This window comes from Garra rufa, chromosome 14 (genome assembly GCF_049309525.1).
Source record: "Garra rufa chromosome 14, GarRuf1.0, whole genome shotgun sequence".
Taxonomy (NCBI): domain Eukaryota; kingdom Metazoa; phylum Chordata; class Actinopteri; order Cypriniformes; family Cyprinidae; genus Garra; species Garra rufa.
Window position 1 is genome coordinate 20216164 of NC_133374.1, and position 24079 is coordinate 20240242.

Here is a 24079-nt window from a genome sequence, read left to right on the forward strand (position 1 = left end):
CGCGCGGGAGAACTCGCCCTTGGTGGCCAGCGACCTTCAGGAAGGGCGGGGGGAGAGAGCGAGAGAGACGCGGCCTGATGTTCAGGAGAACGACGTGCACTTAAACGCCTTCAGGCTCAGACGGGAAAGGTGGAAGGCTAGAGCCATCGCCGTCATTCTGCGTTTTTCGCACCATCTCACAGGTGTATCTGAGGAGATAAATGTCAAGCACGGTTCACAGGCATCTTTTTAGAGCTTGTCTGTGCTTTCACGTCCCCTGTGTGGTGTTATGACTGCATTATCATAATTTGATAATTGTGTTCTCTCAGCCCTTCGGAGGACTATTGCAAAGCCTTGCTAAAGCAATAGAAGTAATCAAAGTACAACAGAAATGTGGCGACAGAGGACAGGGGGTGATTAAATATGGTGACAAGGAGAGAGTGAGAGAGCAATAATGAAAAGCAAAATGACTCTTAAAGGGACAGAAAATTCTGTCATCATTTACTCACCCTCATGACGTTACTTCTTTCTTGGAACGCAAAAGGACGATTTAGAATAATTTCCTGGGTCATTTTTGCTACACAATTACAGCGATGTAATGGTGACAAAAACATTATAAAAATAGTTCATATGAGTCATGCACTATATTCCAAGTCTTCTAAAGTCATATCACAGATTTGTGAGATCAACAGTCTAAAATATTAAGTTATTCACTGATAATGCACCATCCAGTGAACCGGTAAGCTCTGCAACTGGATTGAATCAGTAAGTGCTCGAAAATGACTCATTCAGTCTGATTTTGTTAATCAATTCATTTAACAGGAACCCCAGGTATTAAGACTTGCATGACTTAAAGGGGTCATATGATGTTGCTAAAAACAGCATTATTTTGTGTATTTGTTTTAATGCAATGTGTTTATGCAGTTTGAGGTTCAAAAAACATTTTATTTTTTCACATGCTGTACATTACTGTTGCTCCTTTCTGCCCCGCTTCGATTTTTACAAAACTCATCGTTGATGGAAACCGAGCTGTTCTCTCACTGGCCAGCTATCCGGTGCGTTGTGATTGGCTGAATACCTCAAGCATGTGACGGAAATGTTACGCTCCTTACCATGCCATTTCTCGGTGCGACGAGACAAAAACAATAAAACCCATTATAAACGAGGCATTTGTTACATCCAGTGGGGGCATAACTACTGATTATTATGACTCATACTGTCCTTTTATGCGCTGTGTTGCGTCGCACAGCGTAAATATAACACTATGTTTCCATTTGCGATCATAGAACAAGAAACAACAAGCACAAGCACTACTCTACACTGCTCAAAACACGCGTTTGAATAGTCAGTACTGAATTCTTTAAATATGAAAACGTACTTACAGGCTGTCAGTCAGAAGTGCAGAATGTCACTTTATGGCCTTAACACTTTGCTGGCATTTTAAGCTGCTCTCCCAGGTTCAGGAAACAGTCCTCCATGAAATGCGCATCACCTACTCGAATATTTGCATTGTACTGTTCTGGAAAAATGTTGTAAATATATCTTAACCACTGATTTCTAGTTGAATCCTCATTTGGAAGGCCAAACAAAGTACTTTCGCTTTTGAATAAAACACACTGCGTCTCCACAACATGGCGGCTGCAACACTATTACAACCGGTAAAAGTTACGCCTTTCTTTTCATATACATATGGGAGGTGTGGCTGAGTCTTAACTTTTATAATAAATATCTTTAAGCTTTGCAACTTTACAGATCTTATCTATGCAACTTGTAACACTCCAAAGACAAAGGAAAACAAGAAACCGCATTATATGACCCCTTTAATATAACATTAATTATATCTCTTAGTGAATTATGTAACAGAAAACTCATGAAAGATTTTTTTTTTAATCCACATTGTTTTATAAATATTTTGGACTATGGGGGGCGCCATCATTTTGATTACATGAAATGGTTGCATTTGGTGAGCTACTGGTGCTACCTGTTGCTATTTTTAGAAAATAAAATACTAATATGACGCCACATTGTGCGGCTTTTAGTTGTAATTTTCAGTCAAAGGGCAACAAAAGAAGCGATATAAGTCTTCACTGCTTTCCTATCGATAAGAAGAGGAGAAAATAAATAGAAGATGCCTGTGGATTAAAAACTTCCTAAAGACTTGCGTCTTTGTTCTCTCCACTTCAGCCCTGATGCCTTTGAGGCTTACAAATGAAAGAACTTACAAATGGCAGAGATAAGAAACGCTAGATGCCATCCTGGCAGGATGTAAATATAGGCTGGTTTAAGCTGGAAGTAGCTGGTTTTAGGCTGGCATCCCTGCTAGGCAACAAGCCTATAGCAGGGATGACACCACAGTCACTAAAGGAGTTTCTCAGCGTGGATTTCACTCGATATCCATGGGTGTTTAGACTTCTTGTGAAGAAAAATTGATGATACTGCATTTGGTTTAAGTCTACATTTGATATCCATCTCTTGGCTGTGGTCATCATATCAGCATGGTAAAAATAGCAACAGGTAGCACCAGTGGCTCACAGAGTGCAACCATTTTACATCATCGATATAGTCCATAGTCCAAAATATGTATAAAACAATGTGGATTTTTTAAATAATGTAAATTTTTAATGGGTTTTATGGGTAAGCCATACAAATCCAAGGGTTCCTTTTAAAATAACTTCATATAATAAAACTAGACATTGCTAAATGCATCACAAACAAACAAAGAACATATTGAGCAGAGGTCAGTTGTCAGTGAATAGCATTTTTTCAATGCATTGTCCCTTTAAGATGAGTACCTACTTAGTGTCTCTTTTCTTGGCCCTGTACTTAACTGAAGTAGCCCAGTCGGTTTGTTCTCACTTTAGAACAAACCATTGCCAGTTCTTGATGAAAAGTGTGTGGGAGAGCCGCACATGAATCACACATTTGGCTGTATTGACAGTGGAAGTGTACGAACATGCTTGATTCTTCCTTATGGTCAATATGGAAACCAATATGCGAGCCTCGTTCCAATGAATCATCCAAGTCCATACTTCACTTTTAATTTTTCATCAAAACACACCCCTCGTTATCCAGCCTTTTGCATTTATCGACAAGTGGGTACCAATTAAATTCTTTAGGGGCCCGAGTAGGCAGATAACGCCCTTTCAATCCCATTCTCCAGCCCAGTTTCAAGGCCCCATGTTCAATTTAATGCATTTCCAATTTTAACCTCACATACGCAATCCACCAGGCCAGAAAGGTTTTAATAGGCGTTGGAATTTGCTGGAAGGCAGTGCTGCTCACTACTGCCTGACTTTCATTCCATGGCCCTTTTCATTCTCCGCATGGAGGCGTATGCTGAATGAGGGTGACAATAAAATGAGCCAAACAAGATGGCTGCAGCTAAAATGTTGTTGTTTGCATGCCCATTGTATCTGAAGGCCCTAGTAAGGGGGTACAGAATGAAAATGCTATTTTGAAAGGATGAAGGAGGAATTAAAAAACATGGTGAACTGACAAGGACTGGGTGTGGTGGGTGAACATCTTTTTGGATTGATACCAGAGTGTAGGACAAGAGATTGACCCTTCGTAATGAGAAATCATCATCAGTCCGTCTGTCACTGTCTGTTCCCGTCTATTAACAAAAACACATGAGTACACACGCTGGATGCCATGGAAACAAGTGTGCAGGTCTAGAGCGAAAAAGAAAAAAGAAAAAAAGGGGGAAAAAAAGCAAAGCGAAAATGCAAAAAGAAGTAGAGGACATACAAACAGTGAAAACAAAGAAATAAGGGGCAGAAGCCTTGCACACAGTAGAAAAGTATAGAATAGAAATATATGTATGCATTTTATTTTATATTCTACTTTATATACACTAAATCTATACTATATTTTTTATATTTTAGGATATATATTATTATGTTTGATCTATGGCCCTTCATATCAATATGTTGCTTAATATTTTGATACACTACTGTTAAAAAATTAATTCTTAATGCATTAAATTGATCCAAATTTACATAAATATTTTATATTTCAAATAAATGTTGCACAATTAAGTTTGTATCCTGAAAAAAAAAATGTATAGGGTTTCCACTAAAATAATAGACAGCAAAAAACAGTCTTCATCATCGATAATAATAAAAAACATTATTAATAATCATTAAGAATCATGTGACATGTGAAGACTGGAGTAATGGCTGCTAAAAAGTCAGCCTTTCCATTACAGGAATAAATTATATTTTTAAATAACATAAAAACATAAAACAGTTGTTTTAAATTGTAGTTTCACAATATTACTATTCTTACTGTATTTTATTTTCAAACAGAAAAAAACTGTTATTTAAGATGTAAATAATATTTCACAGTATTAGCATTTTATTATTGTATTTTATTTTCAAACAGAAAAGTTATTTTAATTTGTAATATTTCACAATATTACAATTGTTACTGTATTTTTTCAGTCAGAAAACTGTTCTTTTAAATTGTAATAATATTTCACAACATTACTATTTTTACAGTTTTTTTTTTTTCAACAGAAAATTTATTTAGAATTTTAATAATATTTCACAATAGAACTATTCTTACGGTTTTATTTTCAAATAGAAAACAGTTATTTTAAATTGTAATACTATTTCAAAATATTGTTATATTTACTGTATTTTATTTCCAAACAGAAAACAGTGATTTTAAATTCTAAGAACATTTTACAATATTGCTATATTTACTGTATTTTATTTTCAAATAAAAAAAGTTATTTTAAATTGCAATAATATTTCAAAATATTACTAAATTTACTGTATTTTATTTCCAAACAGAAAACAGTTGTTTAAAATTGTAAAAATATTTCACAGTATTACTATTCTTACTGTATTTTATTTTTAAACAGAAAACACTTGTTTTAAATTGTAATAGCACTACACAATATTACTATTCTTACTGTATTTTGAACAAATAAAGGCAGCCTTGGTGAGCATAAGAGACTTCCTTCATTTAAAAATTCTTAATTATTACAAACTTTGACCGCCAGTGTATATAGAAATGATCCTGAATATATAATGCAATTAGACTATTATAAATATATTACTAGGCTACATATTGTAAATTTTTACATTTTCAGTTTACCACAGTCAAATTGTCACATTTGATAAAGCAACGCATTCAGACTTACAAAACCCCAAATCCGCACTACATTTACTGAACACCAAGTTGCTGACTTTCCTATCTTAAGTGCAGATAAGGCACCCTGTTTGCTGATCACACCTCAGTAAGACGCCGCAAGAGACAAAAGAGAGCGAAACCCTCCGCCCAGACACTCACTCCTCAGATAGCTGTGACGAAAAAGACAGAACCAATCAGTCAGAGAGAAGCGGTAGGACAGAAAAGCGCGTCGTCAGGACAAACACAATTAGTCAAGAGGAGAAGTGCACGGCGGTGCACTAACACCGGTTTCAAATAAGCCACGGGGCGGTGCGCCTCGAAATAAATGACGCTTGTGGGACGTTGCGCCCATGTGATTAGGCACGGCTGACTTTCACACTTTGGATCTGTAATTAATTCCGATGGACGCTGATAAATTAACTGAGTTCCCTCACTCAGGTGCCCCTGCATTCTAATGCATGAAGCTTATTGTACAATAGACGCCCTGCATTAATCAAGGGCAATTGGAAATGACATTGGTATAAACACTCAAGGGTGTCTCATGCATGGTATGTGATCCATGCAGTTACATGCACATTACTATCAGATTAGAATGACATGCCTCACATTCATTTGTAAAGTTCATTTGGAGAAAAAAAGTTAATTTACTTGATGCAATAAGTTGAAATGGTTTGTAATCAAGTGCATGACTTTGTTATTTTGCTGTGATTAAACGCTTCAGAGCACCGAAACAACAAGCAAGGATAAGTAAAATCTAGAGGAAACCCCTTGAAATCTTAATTAGCGTGTTATTACTATGTATATAAAGTGTTTAAAGAGCAAAATGACAAATGCATCTACTTAAGTCTTAAAACACTTTGTTTTGCCTTAATATGTATATGATTATGATAATCTACTGGAAGGTGACACTTGCTAGTAGATCTTTGGCTATGATTAAAATGCATACACTACCAGTCAAAAGTTTTTGAACAGTAGGATTTTTTATGTTTTTAAAGAAGTCTCTTCTGCTCGCCAAACCTGCATTTATTTGATCCAAAATACAGCAACAACTGTATACATTTTGAAATATTTTTACTATTTAAAATAACTGTTTTCTATTTGAATAAAATGTAATTTATTCCTGTGATTTCAAAGCTGAATTTTTAGCATCATTACTCCAGCCACATGATCCTTCAGAAACCATTCTAATATTCTGATTTGCTGCTCAAAAATCATTTATTATTATTAATATTATGTTGAAAACAGCTCTTGATCTTTGGATCTCTCTGTAAATGTACTCAACTGTTTTAAATATTGATAATAATAATCAATATAAATTATTTTGTATATATCAGTACATATGGAAGCCCGTTTCTGCTACTGAATAATAAAAAAAGGTTATTACGACTTATCTCACAATTCTGACTTTTTTTCTCACAATTGTGATATATAAACTCAGAATTGCAAGACATAAACTCACAATTATGAGAAATAAACTCGCAATTATGAGGAAAAAAAAATCCAAATTACAAGCTAAAAACTTTTTTTTCACGCAATTTCGAGTTTATATCTCGCAATTCTGACTTTTTTCTCGTAATTGCGAGATACAAACTCAAAATTGCGAGAAAAAAAGTCAGAATTGTAAGATAAAAAGCCACAACTATCTCTTTATTTTTTATTCAGTGGTGGAAACGAGTTTCCATAAAGTCATTTTTCTAGCTGCCTAACAAGTTTATGATCACCGAATATGTTTTTTCTGAGGTAAATGTGATGTTATATTGTTTTCAAGCTGTTATGTTGACACTTTGTGCGATTAAAACAATGATTAAGCGATTACACGAGACTCTTTCTTTTAACATACCTTTGGATGTTCATTCATGTTTATTTTGTGCTGTAACTGGTATTAAAGCAGAGAAGACTATCAGTTCATGCGCTGCGTCGCTTAAACTGAGGCGTTACAGTGATCTGTCACTCCACAAACAGTGCCAAAACGGTATTTATTGTTTGAATACTCCAATAAAATAAACAGAATTTGAAATCTAAGACTTTGTTTCATATCAAAAGTAACAAAGAACAAAGCTTATTGGGATTTATTGGATGGGAGGTGCGCTACAACGGTCACTTCATTAACTGAAAACAGGCTACACTAATCGATTCATGGGATTTAAGAATCAATATCAGTTCGTAAAAACAAGAATCAATTAAAATCAACTTAACAACTACTTTACTACCAATAAACAGTTAATTATGAGTTTATTGAAGGAAAACTCTTAGTTGATAGTGAATGTGTTCCGCTGCTGTATCAATAATTGATATTAAGATTCACTAATGGTACCACTGACTACTGAAATTCTGGTTTAGAAACAACCCTAACTATAGACTTAATCCTAAAGATGGTTTGAAATTTGGGTTATTAGTAGATAATTTGCAGTTACATTTAGAAAAATGTGAATTTTTTCCATGGATAGACATTATAAATGATAGCAGTCATAAAACCCTTTCAACTATATTATTGTACATTAATTCATTGTGTTCTCCTTCATGAAACAGCGAAAGGTTCCTGGCGGCTTTGAGGGGAATGCAAAAAATTAGGAAAGTGGCCTTGTTATAACCTCATTCCACAGCTAAACCACCCTGTTCAAATTCAAATGAGTTTAGCACAAATCTCTCCTGGCTGGTTAAGGCCTTTACTTTTTATGTCCTAAATCTACAAAAGATTAAGCCTCATTGAAGTATCCCCCTGAAAGGGATAAGATTACTGGAAATGAGAAGAAAGCAAGTCATCTGCAAAACAATACGATCTTATTCCTACACATCCACACTTGTAAAAATCTCAGCGGTTAGTTGTGTGCACGAGCAGCGCTACAAACTGTGTCAGCATAGAGGACAGGGCTCATGAAAACAAGTGACAGGCTATTAATAAAGCTTGACCATTAGCCCTCTAGTTATAAGTGAGCTGTGGAGGAGGGCAGATGAAATTGTGCTGTCTGAGGTTATTGATCCATGCTATTGAGGAGAATGATACTTCAAACACTGATGTGTGAGGTGAATTGGCTCAAAACCTCAGATGTACAACACTGAGAGGAGTTTTGATCAGAGACTGCTGAAATAGCTCCACTCAACATCTAAAAAAAGAAAAAAAAACATGAATATTTAAGGATTTGCATCTTACATCTACCAAACTGAGAAACCAAATAAGAGATGACATGGAATTTACTCTAATATTGAGCGCAATTTCACTGCAATATCCATCCAGCTTCTCAAAACACCTTTGGTTCATTAGAAAAGTATTTTAAGCAAAAAGAAGCAACACTGGTTGTCAGAGATAAAGTCCTGAGATTAAAATGAAAAAAAAAAAAAAATCATTTAAAGAATGGAGCTCTCGAAAAAGAAAAACTGTATGGCATTTTTCTTCTGTATTACTTCTTAATCTCTTCCCCTACAGAGATAATTCAATCATTGTTAAAAATAGTTTATTATATAGACACTGCTGCTCAAATCATTGGGATCAGTAATTTTTATTTTAAATGCTTTTTAAAGAAGTCTTTTCTGCTCATCAAGGCTGCATTTATTTGATTAAAATTACAGAAAAAACTGTAATACTGTGAAATATTATTGCGATTTAAAATGGTGGTTGTCTGTTTTAATGTACTTTAAAACAGAATTTATTTCTGTGATGCAAAGCTGAATTCTCATCAGCCTATAATAATGAGACAGTCATCAGTGTCAAACAATCCTTCAGAAATCATTGTAATGTGCTGATTTATTATCAATGTTGAAAACATTTATATTGGATATATTGGAACCTGTAATACTTTTTTTTAGGATTTTTTGTTGAATACAAAGTTAAAAAGAACAGCATTATTTAAAATAGAAATCTTTTCTAACAATGTAAGTCTTTACTATGAATTTTTTATCAGTTAACACATCCTTGCTCAATAAAACTATTCATTTCTTTCAAACAAAGAAAGAAATAAAACATTTATTGACCCTAAACTTTGAATGGTAGTGTATATTGTTACAAAAGAATTCTATTTGAAATAAATGCTGCTCTTTTTAATGTTTTATTCATCAAAGAATCCTGAAAAAAGCATCACAGGTTCCACAAAAATAATAAGCAGCACAACTGTTTCCAACATTGATAATAAAAGTAATAAATCAGCGTATTAGAATGATTTCTGAAGGATCATGTGACACTAAAGACTGGAGTAATGATGCTGGAACTTCAGCTTTTGCATCACAAAAATAAATAATATTTTAAAATATAGTAAAATTGAAACCCACTATTTTAAATTGCAATAATATTTCACAAAATTATTATTTTTTTCTGTATTTTTAATCAAATAAACACAGCCTTGATGAGCAGAAAATTTTTCTTTGAAAACATAAAAAAATCTTACTGATTCCAAACTTTTGAATGACTTGAGTGTAAATATTAACCTCACATTATTTGGAAAATAACATTCACGTTTTAAAATATATACTCCTCATTTATAGAATCATAAGAAACTTGTAAATGTAAAGGTTCTTTAAACTCCAACATAAATACAAAGATTAAATTTCTAAGAATATGCACTTATATTTTTATCAAGGACGCTGTAGTCATAAAAATAAACAAATAGTCTTAGAAAAACTAAGAAGATCCTTACAAAGGAACAGAAATCTCTTCAAGCAAAGCACTTTGTTAAACTGACCCTTTAAAAAGGGACCCTGCCAACAGACTTGTGGGTGTTTAACTGTCCAGCTTGACAAATACATTCAAATCAATCTCAGCTATCAGCTCAGACAGGCTGGAGACCAAACTATATTTATTGAACTGTACAGAGGACCCACTTAATCCAGAGCAGTTGAGAATATCGACCCTCGGTCAATATCCATGCACCACCCATGGTTCTGGAGACGACTTATGGATCCCTCTCACTCCGGTGGACAGCGGCTTGAGTTTTGACCCTCTCACTGCTCACGATGCTGTTTAAGCATCCAATCCATATCGCTATATCTACCCATGGAGCGCACTGATAGTTTTTGCAAACGCTCTGGAATATCTGTGGGTCCATTTAGAAGAACTATCCAGACTCAGGATGCGTTATCGCCACACTGATGAGTCAGCGTGAAGAGGAGACAGCACAGTTAAAAAGACTAAATCGCTCAGGCAGCACGGAGACGCTAACCATAATAAGCTGAGTGTTTGGCCGAAGCGCCGGGAATGAATAATACAAAAGCAGAAATCTACAAACTGTGAAGCAGATAACTCCATCCATCTGAATGTCAGATGATTCATTCGTCACGAAATGGCCAAATGGTTGATATTTAAATAACTTCAATGTTACAACCGACAGAAAAGCTGTAGCTGACCGAAATATGTTAAATGTCCTGCCGCAATTTCTCTCAGGATCTGACACGGTCTTTATGAAAAAGAAAGTTCACATATAAATCTGTCATCATTGACTCACCCTCATGTCGTTTCAAACCTGTAGGACTTTCTTTTGCAGAGCATTTCAATTCATTGAAAAGTTTCAAATGCTTTTGTCCAAACAAAGTAAGTCAAAACAGCAATGGCCCCTATTGAGTTTGATTGTATGGAAACTCAATAGGGGCCAGTGCTGTTTTGAAGCCAAAAGTGCTGTTTTATCTTTTTCAATGTGTCTTCAAACGGTAATATAAAAACTAATGGTGAAGAAAAACTGGTGAAGTAGTTACCAAGCACTCAAACACTCAAATCCTGCATTGCTATTTTTTAGTTCAGATGTGGATGTTCACTTGCGACTGGCTTATTTTTTCCATTATGTAGGTGGGATGACAACAAGGACACACTATTCTAGGGAGGAAAATAGATGAAAATAGCTTGGTAATCAACACCTAAAAATAGCTGTACAAACAAACAACAGAAAAGAAGTACTGTGATGTTTCTCAAGCAATAGACATAAATGTACAAGCAGCAGCCATTTTATAGTGTGACATTTTCAGCAATTAGTAAAATCAGTGTATTAACTATCTGTAAAGCACAAACTTTTTAACAAATCTTCCAATCCTAGGTTTCCAATCCTTGCCTAATATGCAGAGAAGAAAATTATAAACATTGCTGTGTTTGTTTACGCATTCCAACCACTCTTACCCAGCAACAGTGGATCAACCAGTGGTGTGAGTTTAGGGTGGAGCAATATGTTTGCTTAACCAATAATGTGCTCAGCTAATGTGGAAACCTGTGAGAAAAGAGTCATTTTTTTTATTTCTATTGGTGATGCAGAAATGACACTTCCGTTTTAAATCCAGAGCTCTTGTGTCCCAACAAAGTAGTAATGCACTTTATTTTTGAAGGGGTTATAAACATTTAAATCACAATTCCCTTGACCTTTTGACATTTAAGAGGTCATTGTACTATAAAAACATCAAGTTTCAGAACTTAAAACTTGTTAGTCTAAAAACAGCTTATGTTGAAGTTAATCTGCCAAGCGACAGATTGTGGAATGTGCCACTTTATGATATAATAGTGTGGCTAAACCCCATGCCTGCTTCTACATCACGGCCTGTTTTGGCCACCGATTCACGCACATAAAAATAACGAGAATGGCATATGCAGGTCTACGCAGAAACCATAACAATAAAAATCTCAGAAGACAACATGACACTGTAAAATGGCAAGTTGTGGAAAAACAGTCTTTTTGCATTGCCTTCCCTCTGATCCCAACATTAGGAAAGAGTAGGTGAACTTTATTTTTAATTAAGTTCCAGAGCACATCAGTAGGAATTTGGTCCTTTGTTCACTTAATTTTACTGCGGATTCGTTTACAAATAAAGGCACAATTCGACACAGGATTTTCTGAAAGATTGAAACTTAAAGGAGAAGTTCACTTACAGAACTTAAATTTACAGATAATTTATCCCCCCCCCCCTGTCTTCCAAGATGTTCATGTCTTTCGTTCTTCAGTCATAAACAAATGATGTTTGAGGAAAACATGCAGCTTCAAAGGGCTCTAAATGATCCCAGCCAAGGAAGAAGGGTCTTATAAAGCAAAGCAATCGGTTATTTTCTAAAAAAAAAAAATTACAATTTATATACTTTTCAGCCTCAAATGCTCGTCTTGTCTAGCTCTGCGATGTGCATGTGTATTCCGGTTCAATACAGTTACAGTAGGCAAAAAAAAAAACTCCCATCTCGTTTTCTCCTCCAACTTAAAAGTCGCCCTACATCGCTGCAGAAGTACCGACCCAGTGTTTACAAAGTGAACGTGCAAAAAAGGTCAAATACCCTTAACAAAAAAGGTAAAACAGCGATGTAGGGCGATTTTGAAGTTGGATGAGGAAATGAGATGGGAGTTTTTCAAAATACCGGTTCAACTGTATTGAACCGGAGCACATCGCAGAGCTAGACAAGACGAGCATTTGAGGTTAAAAAGTAAAAAAATTGTTTCGCTAGAAGACCCTTTTTTCTCGGCTGGGATTGTTAGAGCCCTTTGAAGCTGCATTTAAACTGTGTTTTGTAAGTTTAAACTCGCGGGAACCATAGAGGTCCACTATATGGAGAACATTTCTGAAATGTTTCCCTTTAAAAAACATAATTTCTTTATGACTGAAGAAAGAAAGACATGACCATCTTGGATGACAAGGGGGTGAGTAAATTATAAGGAAATTTTTGTTCTGGAAGTAAACTTCTCTTTTAAATACGATGCTCTGCAGACTATGTTGGATCTGACAGTAATGTGGCACCTCACAAGTGTGAATAACTGTTTCTATTATGTGGTCACTCTTGCTTTGTCTGTTATTACATATTGTTTGATATGTACTGAGTATTTATGCGTTTTAACCTCACATCAGCATCCATTTATGAAGGATGTAGGATGTCAAACATGCACAAGTGTTAGCCAATCATAGCAGTGGGTGTTTAGTTCAGAGTCTACAATCCATTAGTCAATCCATCAATCAATTACTCAGTTCTGATGGGGGGGGGGGGGGTCAAAACAGGACAGAAAATAGCCTATTCTAAATTATGATGGATTTTGATGTAAAAATCTTGATAACATTATAAGTGGACCTTACAGAACAGTAAAAAATAAAAAAAGACAGTTCATGACCCCTTTAACATTAACTGTTCAAAAACAGTGTGTTATGCTGCTTGATGTTGCAAACAGGTATTCGTTTTCATTTCATAAAAATGTACTATCAAAATCAAAAACTAATCAAAATAAAAACACTAGTTTGCAGCACAAATAGTTTCACTATTTACTGCAGTTGTTATTCTTCTAATTATTCACCTAAAGCAGCAATATGAATCTCAACTCTTGCACATTCACAGGAAATAGCTTACTTCCGCGTTGCAAAATAAAGGGGATAGTTTGAAGCTCTAGGTGGTAGTCTGCACTCCTCAGCACCCCAAGATTCAGACTCATTAAATTTTCAATGTGCCATCTTGCTCTCTTATTAACTTGGTAATTGTTTACAAGCAGTGATAATACCCAGAGTCATGGCAACTGTCATGGCTGAGTGGACAGAAGTGATCTCCAAGCACCAGGCTGCCATATTAAACATCTACTCTCTGTCCAAAACAGAATTGAGAATGAGGATGAGCTATTTTTTTCTGCAGAGCTCTAATAGACAAGATATGTCTTGCTTGCGGGCATCATCGGTGTAAAGATCATTACACTAAACTGTACATTCAGGCACTATTACTTTAGGACCTGAAATTCAAGACACTTAAAAAGAATTGTTTGTTCTCATTTATGGCGCGTTTATACCGTCAAACAGCTTCTAATGGAGTGTTGTACAATATGAATTACTTTGTACTATAGTAGTGATGTTCTGTTTCTATCAGATTGAACCACTGATGTCACATGGACTATTTTAACAATGTTTATACTACCTTTCTGGGCCTTGAACGTGGCAGTTGTGTTGCTGTCTATGCAGGATCAGGAAGCTCTCGGATTTCATTAAAAATATCTATTTGTATTCTGAGGATGAATGAAGGTCTTACTGGTTTGGAACGACATGAGGGTAATATCGTTTTGATTTCATTTGACAACATACTGTATAGATATTACCAGTATTGATATTTTGACTATAAAGATGTACCAAATAACAGGAATCTAGTACTGGAGAAACATGTAGTATGTGTTTTAAAAAATGACATATAATTGGGTCAAATAAGCTCAAACTCAGCTTCCATCAAGAAATGGATCCTCAGCGAAAAAATATGTTTTGGAGTGGCACTATACAGATGATATTTGAACTCCAGTGGAAGCGAGCGCCTTACAGCTGCTGCTCTTCCTCGGATGACTCATCTCCATCACCGTAGGAGAGTTCAGCAGGATGTAGCTTTCGGGGGAGATAGAGTCTAAGGTTCAGTATCTGGGTATTAAAGGAAGACTGAGGCACGACCTGAGCTCCCTCCGCTGAGCTCAGACTGATGAGGCTTTAGCCATTTGGCCTGGATCAGCAGGTCAGGCCTGTACAGGTGATGAGCCCTCTGCCCAACACAGCCCTCAACACGCAAGGTCACCAACCACCCGCCACCACTAATACCCGATTCCCAGAGGAATCCAGCTGGTGAAGGCCACGGCCATCCAGCGCGAGCAGGAAGCGATCTGAAGAATCAAATCTCTGTCCAGCTTCCTCGAATGAATAATGGAATTGGCTTAAATGCATTTTAACCTTCCTGAGGACCTCCTTCAGAGTCCAAGTTCTCAAAACTGGATTGTACGGGATTCAGAGAGCCTTCTGGATCAGGAGAAAGCTTAAACAGGACTGATCGAATAAATTAGGCCGTAAGAACACGGAAAATGCAAAGCAGACCCTCGCATTGTCTGAATTAAACATTATTTTTGTCTATCAGCAGAAGGATGGGGCCGCTTTAATTAAGTTAAGAGTTGCCTGAGAGACAGTTTAACAGGAGGGCATTAAAGAATACCATAAACAAACAAAAGGAGTGGACAGATAATCCATAAGCAATTAATTAGGGGAGGAACTGTGTGGCTTCCGCACGTATCAGTCACATTGAATAATTGCTGGAAAAGAGAGAGATATTTATACACTGTCCCAGGTTAACAAGTCTGTACAAGGAGAGGAGGAATGAGATGAGACACGAGGCTCCCTTTCCTTTCACCGTCCATCTCTCGCCACCGCAGCAGCTCGCATGATGGTTGACAGTGATTTGGTATGCGTGATCTTTACTATTCGAGATATATTAGCTAAACCATCTGGAAGGTCAGGGAGGTAATGGCTATTGTATATTTTATGAAGGAAGCTGCAGTTAATCATATGGTTGAAGGTGATTTTGTGAGGGTGCACATCATGGTTTTGTTCCAAACCCTGGTGAGCTTCAATGCTGTCTATACTGTGTACAAAAGCAGCATCCTAAGCTAAATGGAGTCTACCCAAAAATAACAAAGAATAAAATCTGTTCATGTTTAGCATGTATTTTAATTGGACAGAATTATTTTTAACAATACTCTGATTAATTCTGATTAATTCTGATTCACTACTGATTAAAATAGAGTTAAACTGTACAGTCTTGCATAATCTGCAAAATGTTAATTATTTTACCAAAATAAGAGGGTTCATACAAAATGCATGTTATTTTTTATTTAGTACTGATCTGAATAAGATATTTCACATGAAAGACGCTTACATATAGTCCACAAGAGAAAATAACATTTGAATTTATAAAACTTACCCCGTTCTAAAGTTTACATACACTTGATTCTTAATACTGTGTTGTTACCTGAATGATCCACAGCTGTGTTTTTGTTATTTAGTGATAGTTGTTCATGAGTCCCTTGTTTGTCCTCAATAGTTAAACTGCCCGCTGTTCTACAGAAAAATCCCTCAGGTCACACAAATTCTTGGTTTTTCAGCATCTTTGTGTATTTAAAACCTTTCCAACAATGACTGTATGATTTTGAGATCCATCTTTCCACACTGAGGACAACTGAGGGACTCATATGCAACTATTACAGAAGGTTCAAACGCTCCAGAAAGAAAACACGATGCATTAAAAGTGAAAACTTTTGGAATTTGAAGATCAGGGTAAATTTAACTTATTTTGTCTTCTAGGACACATGCAAGTATCTTCTTCAGTTTCTGAAGGGCAGTACTAAGTGAAAAAATATGATATTTAGACAAAATAAGAAAAATGTACTCATCTTCATTCTGTTCAAATGTTTACACCCCTGGCTCTTAATGCACTGTTTTCCTTCTGAAGCATCAGTGAGTGTTTGAACCTTCTGTAATAGTTGCACATGAGTCCCTCAGTTGTTCTCAGGGTGAAAAGATGGATCTCAAAATCATACAGTCATCGTTGGAAAGGGTTCAAATACACAAAAATGCTGAAAAACCAAAAGATTTGTGGGACCTGAAGGATTTTTCTGAAGAACAGCAGGCAGTTAAACTGTTCTGGACAAACAAGGGACTTATGAACAACTATCACTAAACAAAACAAAACAAACAAACAATAAAAACAGCTGTAGATCAACACAGTATTAAGTATCAAGTGTATGTAAACTTTTGAACGGGGTCATGTTTATAAATAAGATTTGTATGATCCCTCTGATTTCGGTAACATAATTAACATCTTGCAGATTCTGCAATGTGTATGTGAACTTTTGACCTCAACTGTATGTAGAATTGACATTACCTGTATACAAACAAGTAAATAAATACATTAGCTCATTGCGATTCTAGATTCCTGAATTGTCTTATCCTTGAAGTACATATACAATGATTTGATGAAAATTACTTATAATTCAGCATATTTTCAGACATCACAAGGGTTCAAAACAGAACCATTATTACCAGAATAAAAAAATTAAAACCTCTACATCTGCCACTGGCAGATATTCATTCCCAAACCTTTCAAATACATCTGCCATTTCTGTCAGCTTATAAACGAACAGCAGTTGTATTACTAAGTAATATGTGACCTTTATGCTAAAACACACTTCTTACAGCTTAAGGTAGTAATGTTTCCAATGTAAAAATGCTTTTTCTCATATTGAGAGAGAACCCTAAGAGAGCTATTTGAAGGATGATTTATGAAAAGTGTTTCCAACTAGTTTGGCAGCTATACTGACTCAACCAATGGTGTGAGATTGGGGCAGGGCTATCTGTTTGCCCAACCAATGGCAATGCTACTGTTTGATGTTACAGGCACAGTAAATTACACACTTAACCTTTCAAGAATAAAAGAGCGGAACTGGATTACCACAGTAATTTAGATTGTTTCCAGGAAGTGGGTCAATAACAAAAGCATTGTGTGATGAATTTACCTGAATTTCCACCCCATAGCCCATGTAGACTGTCACGGTATATGTGCAGTCCACATCCGTATTGTACCAACTCCTGGCTTGCTGTGATGTCTCTATGTAGCCTCCCGGTGATGTGAAATTGGTGCTGCACGGAGCTGCATTAGAAAAGGTAGAAGGACAGAGAGAGACAGAGAAAGTGTGCATCAATAGAGGCGAGCCTTTTCTCTTTCTCTCCATCTCACTTCATTGCATTCCCTCCCATCTTTAATTGTCTTTCAAGGTTTTCTCATTTTCTGTCTGGATCAACAGGGTCAGTTTTCCTGCCCAGCTGTGTAGGAGCACGCGGACAATTCAGGTGAAATGGCAGGAGAGCGAATATTTTCTGGTAGCCTTGAGGTCCTTCTGCTCTGTCAGCTCCTTTATCTCCCTCTAGAGTTAAACGCCGCTGCTGGTCAAGAGATATGTTCTCGCTCCATATAAATTCAGACGCTTGGCTTAGCTATTAGGGATGTGCAAAATGACATACTTTCATTATCAAATCAGGTTGTCTGAACAACTAGCTGGCTAGTGGTATTAAGAAAGCCCTGTATAACTAGGCTGCATCACTTCTAACAAGCCAATCAGATCCAAGTTCATTATTATTAAAGGATTATTTCACTTCCGGAATAAATGTTTCCTGATAATTTACTCACCCAACATGTCATCCAAGATAGTCATGTCTTTCTTTTTTAAGTCAAAAGGAAATTAAGTTATTGAGGAAAACATTCCAGGATAGTGGACATCAATGGGGATCAACAGGTTGAAGATCCAAATTGCAGATTCAGTGCAGTTTCAAAGGGCTCTACAAGATCCCAGATGAGGAATAATAGTCTTATATAACGAAACAATTGGTCATTTTCAAAAAAAAAAAAAAAAAGTATATACTTTTTAACCACAAATGCTCTACAATGTCTTTACGCATTATGTAATCATGCTGGAAAGGTCACACAAGTTTAGTTCCTCGCCTGTGTACTTTGGTTCAAAAAGGTAGGGTAGGCCGAAAAACTCATTTTCATTTTCTCCTCCAGCTCCAAAATCGTTGTTTTGCCATTTTTTTGTAAGTGGCGTTTGACTTTCTTTGCGCATTCGCTTTTTCACTGGGTCGGTATTTCCGCCTACGTCATGCGTGATCTTTCCCACATGACTACGTAATGCATGAAGAGCCAGCGCAAGACGAGCATTTGTGGTAATAAAGTATATACTTTTTTTTTTTTTTGAAAATGACGATCATTTTGCTAGACAAGAACCTTATTCCTCGGCTGGGATCATTTAGAGCCATTTGATGCTGCATTGAAACTGAAGTTTGGACCTTCAACCCGCTGATTCTCATTGAAATCCGCTACTTTTTGAATGAAGAATGTCATATTGTTTTTATGTTTTTGTTCTGTGACTTCAAAGGGACACACATGTAGCCTGAATTCATTTTAAAAATACATTTTTGTAAACATTATAGTGGTACTTTATGTTCTATAGGGTTTCTGACTGCTGATTTTATTGCACAAAACAAAGTTCCTATGTAAGAAGGCACCAAATAGAGCGGCACAAAACTGCTTATCCACTGCCATCTCAAAATCCACATCTTTAGGCACAAGCAGGGCAGGTAAACCTCTGAAGAGCCCTGAATTAGGCATCAGGAAGCTGTGTGAAAAATATGTAAATCTAAGTCACGCTGATCGTGTGAATGGTACCTGGCGTCTGCATGGTCGTAATAACCGTTGTGGTGATGATGGTGGAAGTGGTGGTCTCGTCATCCAAATCCCTAGACGTTGATGATGCTTTTACAGCAACATCATTTCCTGGAGTGCTACGTTCTACCTTGAGTATTGAGGATTTTTCTTTGTCTGTTTTATTTGTCGCTTGTGGCTTGTTGTTTAAAGTTGGTGTGACTTCTCCTCTATCTAAGTGTTTGGAAGTAGGAGGTGCGGATGTGTGCACGTCAGTGGTGGTCAGTGGTGCTACAGTCATGGATATGGGTGGTTCCTCCGTGCTTCGCTTCTGTGTTTCTGCTGAAGGTTTGTGATGGATGTTGGGCACGTGTGGCTGGGTGAGGGCGGCAGCCGTTGGAGCCAGTGTGGTGGTTCTGGGAGCTGCTACATCAGAGAATGGAGGTGCATCCTCGTGTGGGACCAACTGTGTGGATGGGTTCTGGACGAGATGGGAATTAGATGATGGCATTGTGGGATGGTGAGATGCCCCTCCGCTGTCTTGAAAATACTGCTCGTGGCTTTGGCCCCGCGGGTCGTAAGGAGGGTAGGGCTTGAAAGGCGGATGGTGGTCGAGGCCGCTGTAAGGGGGAGCTGTTGTGAATAGGGGCAGGTCTCTGTCAGTGTCCTGTGTGGTGTGATATGGATTGGATCCATCCTCTGCTTCCAGCTGACCTCCTCTCTGGGTGACTGCTAACCTCCTGTTCATAAAAGAACCTGGAGAAAACATTCAATAGTTGAGTTTAGAACAGTGTAAATCTCACCAAAAACATAATTTCTAATAAAAAAGGTGCATTGATGAAAAGCTTTGGTTTGACATTATGAATTCAGCAATAAACTGAACTTTTCTATAGCACTTTTCATGTTGACCAAGTGCTTTACACAATAAAATCATATCAGTAACATTTAAAAAAATAAAATAAAACCACTAAATGCAAAATGATAATTCTCCAACGGTCGTTAAAACAGAAAATTGAATAAAGCATAAAGCAACACACCTTACTTAACTCTTTAAAATATAGGTTTTTAAAAAATATATTTTTTTATTTTTTCAGCGCTTCAGCAGATCTTAAAGAAATCGTTAACCCAAATATGAAAATGACCTCATGATTTACTCACCCTCAAGCCATCCTAGGTGTCTTAGATGACTTTCTTTCAGACAAATACAATCAGAGTTATATTAAAAAATGTCCTGGTTCTTCCAAGCTTTTTAATGGCAGTGAATGGCTGTTGAGATTTTGAAGCAAAATAAAGTACATCCATCCATCATGAAAAGTACTCCACATGGCTCTGGGGGGGTAATAAAGGTCTTCTGAAGTTAATCGATGTGTTTGTGTAAGAAAAAGATCCATATTTAAATTTTATAAACAGTAATCTCTAGCTTTCGCTAATTGTCATACACACATTTACAAGAGAGTGGCGTTCCAGTTTAGAGCACAAAGTTTTGTTTACACCCTGCTAAAAAAAAAACAGCTAAAACCAGCCTAGACTGGTTTAAGCTAGAAGTAGCTGGTTTTAGCTGGTCTCCCAGCCAGGCTCTCCCAGCCTGGGAAAGTGGCAAAAATCCCTCTAAAACCAGCCTGCTGACCAGCTAAAACCAGCCAGCAAAAGAAAACCAGTCTCCTCTTGGCTTATATCGAAATTCTCCAATATTTTTTTTATAAATCCTCGTTTTATAAATCTGTGTTTTGTTTTGCCATTTCCTTAGCACTTCCACGTTCATCACCTCATTCTACGTCAACCGCTGGAACACCACTCTCTACGACAGTATGACAGTTAGTGGAAGCTAAAGATTACTGTTTATAAAGTTGGATATTTTTCTTACACAAATGCATCGATTCACTTTAGAAGGCCCTTATTAACCTCCCAGTGCTGCATCACTTTATTGGACTTCTCAACACCCATTCACTGCCATTATAAAGCTTGGAAGAGCCAGGACTTTATTTTTAATATAACTTTGATCGTATTCATCTGAAAGAAGAAAGTCATTTACAGGATGTATACAGGATATATATATATATAGGATGGCTTAAGAGTGAGTAAATCATGAGGTAATTTTCATTTGTGGATGAACTATCCCTATAATTGTGGACGCAGATTCTCTACAGCAGAGAAAGACAATTTATGTCCATATATCCATAATAATATTAAAACATGAGAATACTGTTTTGATTGGATAAGTGTGTCCCATTACTGACGGAAGACTAGAAATGCCTCAGCAAGACAGCATGAAAAGCATAAAAACAAAACAAACAGAAAAAGTTCCTTCATAAGTTTATATTTCAATCAGAGATTTGTGTGCCATTGTGTTGTGACTAAAATGAATAAATGTGGCATAAACAACACTTACTAAATTTAAAGGACATTTTCATCAAAAAAATAAATAAATAAATAAAGCTGTAAAAATTAACACTACAATAATAACGTGGGTGTTCAAACAACTATAGTCCTTTTTAACATATTTCAAAGCCAGGCACCCTCACTTGTGTAAAGCCTTGCAACAAATTTCCTCTCTACCACCCAAGGAGAGGAGGACTGCACAGTTTATACGGCTCATGGCGCTTTGTGGTTCAGCCATACGAAATTGCAAAGCATTCAAACTGCGGGGTCAGAACCCCTAGCACATTAACAAAATGGAAAAGTATCCACTAAATGGATTATGATTGGAGACGCTTTGAAAACGCCGCAGAGCGTGTGGTGGAAAAAAGATAAACTCCTTCACCATAATTGTTCATTTGAATGCTCTCTCTCCTCCCCTTGCCAATTAATGAGTCCAAACCTTCATCAGGCGGCATGTCGTAATGAGTGGATTTGAGAAGTGTAGCGGTACAAATGGATCTCCCCCACCTGCACCTGGTGAGATGTAATCAGCCGGCCTTCAGGAGGCTGCTGCGTGCCGGGGAAACTTTTGATTTCACAATGCTTCATTTGCACCCTAATAGCTCTCTTTCTGTTTCTCGACTTACTAATAACAAGCTGCTTCCAACAACGGGGCCTGGTGCATCTGAAGCGCATTCCCACGAAAGAAAAGGAGAGGATGATATCTCAAACCGAACGGAACTGACGGCCTATTTTTTTCCCCTTATCCTATGAAGTGTCAGAAGCAAAAGATACACATCGTTTCGCAGAGCCGTGATGTGTGTTTTATGAGAGATTGACTTCGCTTTGAGGGTAAAAATCACATCGACATCTAACGCATCACTCAGATCCAGGCAAAATGACACATGAGAGACAAAGCAAAGGGCAGGAAGTCCTCAATTCCTATCATCTATTTAGAATTCAGCCATTCATAGATCAAACCGCAAAAGCAGACAGGATTTTTTTTTTGACGAGAACACCGAAACGCAAATAGCGTGAGCTCTAAATGTCAATCAGGGTTTTGCTTTATGATTCATTTATTAGCTGTGCCCTTACATGAGTAATTATGAAATAACTGATGTCAAATTTCAAGGTTATTAAATTAGACAGGCTGAATGTAATGAATGTGCCGAATGTTATGAGGTGAATTATTATCCATTTCACCCTGAATGCGAACATTTCTGGAAAGAACCGCTCGCGGAAGTTTGTATCCTGGGAGTTCCTGACTTATAAAAAGCTTTGGAAATCACTATGCATATCACAGTCAATGTCACAGGGATTTTGTGTTGAAAAAATCAGCATTCCCAAATGCTTCCCAATGGAAAGTCCCATATACCCCCTGTATTTCACATAACCCAGCAGTTCATAGTCCAGGCTTCTCTAACAACTCCAGGCAAGACCAAACAGATGTGGCGCGGTGAGGCAGGAGAGTGTTTGATTTGCTCCATTAGTGCTGGTGGAGTATAAACAGAATCTCTCAGACTGACTTCACTGTCTGTTCAAAGGTCCCTCAGTGCTGTGCTCTTCAATGGCTGGATTTGACTTTTAAATGACCATGAGCCTGCCTTAGAAGCTTTTTACACAAACCAGCGGGGGAGTGTGGGCTTTGTTTTACCCTCTGTTGCATTTTCTCTTAACTTGCAAATAGGTATGTTCACTGAACTCCAATTTAAATAGCGCCCTTTATGCGCGAAACACAACGAAGGAAGAATAACTGCAAATAACAGCTGGAGGGAGAAGCGGGGTGTCACTCATTTTTATGCAAAAAGTTGCCCTGAGACATATGTAAAGAAGCACATCATTTACTAGTCATTATTTATAAGAAGCTTTTATCCAAACTGACTTACAGTACATGTATTACCTGGGCAATCCCACTAGAACAATCTGGGTTCTTTGCCGCCTTCACAACCTCCAAAATATTGGCCTACTTTTGAGTTCAGAAGTTGTCCCCTAGAGTTTTTGTACTTCAGGCGTGTCCCAATTTGCGAACTTATGCACTATTCTTGCCGTTTTTAGTATAAATAGTGAGAAGAGTGTGAAAATTCCAAAAATAATTTGTGCACTTTAAATGCCTAGATGATGCACTGAAAAAAGTAAGTGCACAGATGATGCACCCCTAAAAAGTACAACTCACAATTAGATATAACCACTTTGTTATGTCAAACAAAGTGGAGTTTTTAGTGAGTAATCAGCTTGGTAGCAGTAGTTCTAGAGGCAAAGTTATCTGAAATGAGGAGTTGTAACATATGATATGAATCTCATGTGTATGTGTGAAAAACTGTGCAATGCACAACTGTTTACGCCCTTAAAAAATGCAATATCACACTCGATTGGCCGATTTCTTTCAAATTTCTCACAGACCTTTGGGACTGAGAAACAAACATGTCCACAGAGTTTCGTTCCAATCGGCCTCCGTTAACCTTATCTAATAGGTGCTCAAAATTCATCAGCCAATGGCGGCCATGTTTTGTTGAGATGCGCAAATGTCCTTATAGACACTTGTGGCACTTTGGACCAAGACCGTCCACAGGGATTTTCATGTTGATAGTACAAATGGTTGCATAGGTATTGACATTTTTTTCCAAGCTCCGTGATTTTTGTTCTGCAACCTCAGATTGAGCTCTTACATAAGTGTTCTAAGTTTGG

At 37.0% G+C, this 24079-nt stretch overlaps 1 protein-coding gene across 1 annotated transcript in view; it reads right to left on the reverse strand.

Moving 5' to 3' along the window:
* sez6b (seizure related 6 homolog b) overlaps positions 1 to 21870 on the reverse strand; it is a 125840-nt gene extending 103970 nt beyond the window's left edge. Inside the window, exons 1-3 of the mRNA XM_073817331.1 lie at positions 21855 to 21870; positions 19061 to 19792; positions 17355 to 17488 (exon numbers count right to left, since the gene is read on the reverse strand). Of these exons, the coding sequence (XP_073673432.1) occupies positions 17355 to 17488; positions 19061 to 19792; positions 21855 to 21870 (882 nt within the window). The remainder of the gene's footprint in view (positions 1 to 17354; positions 17489 to 19060; positions 19793 to 21854) is intronic.
* Between the last annotated feature and the right edge of the window lie 2209 nt (positions 21871 to 24079).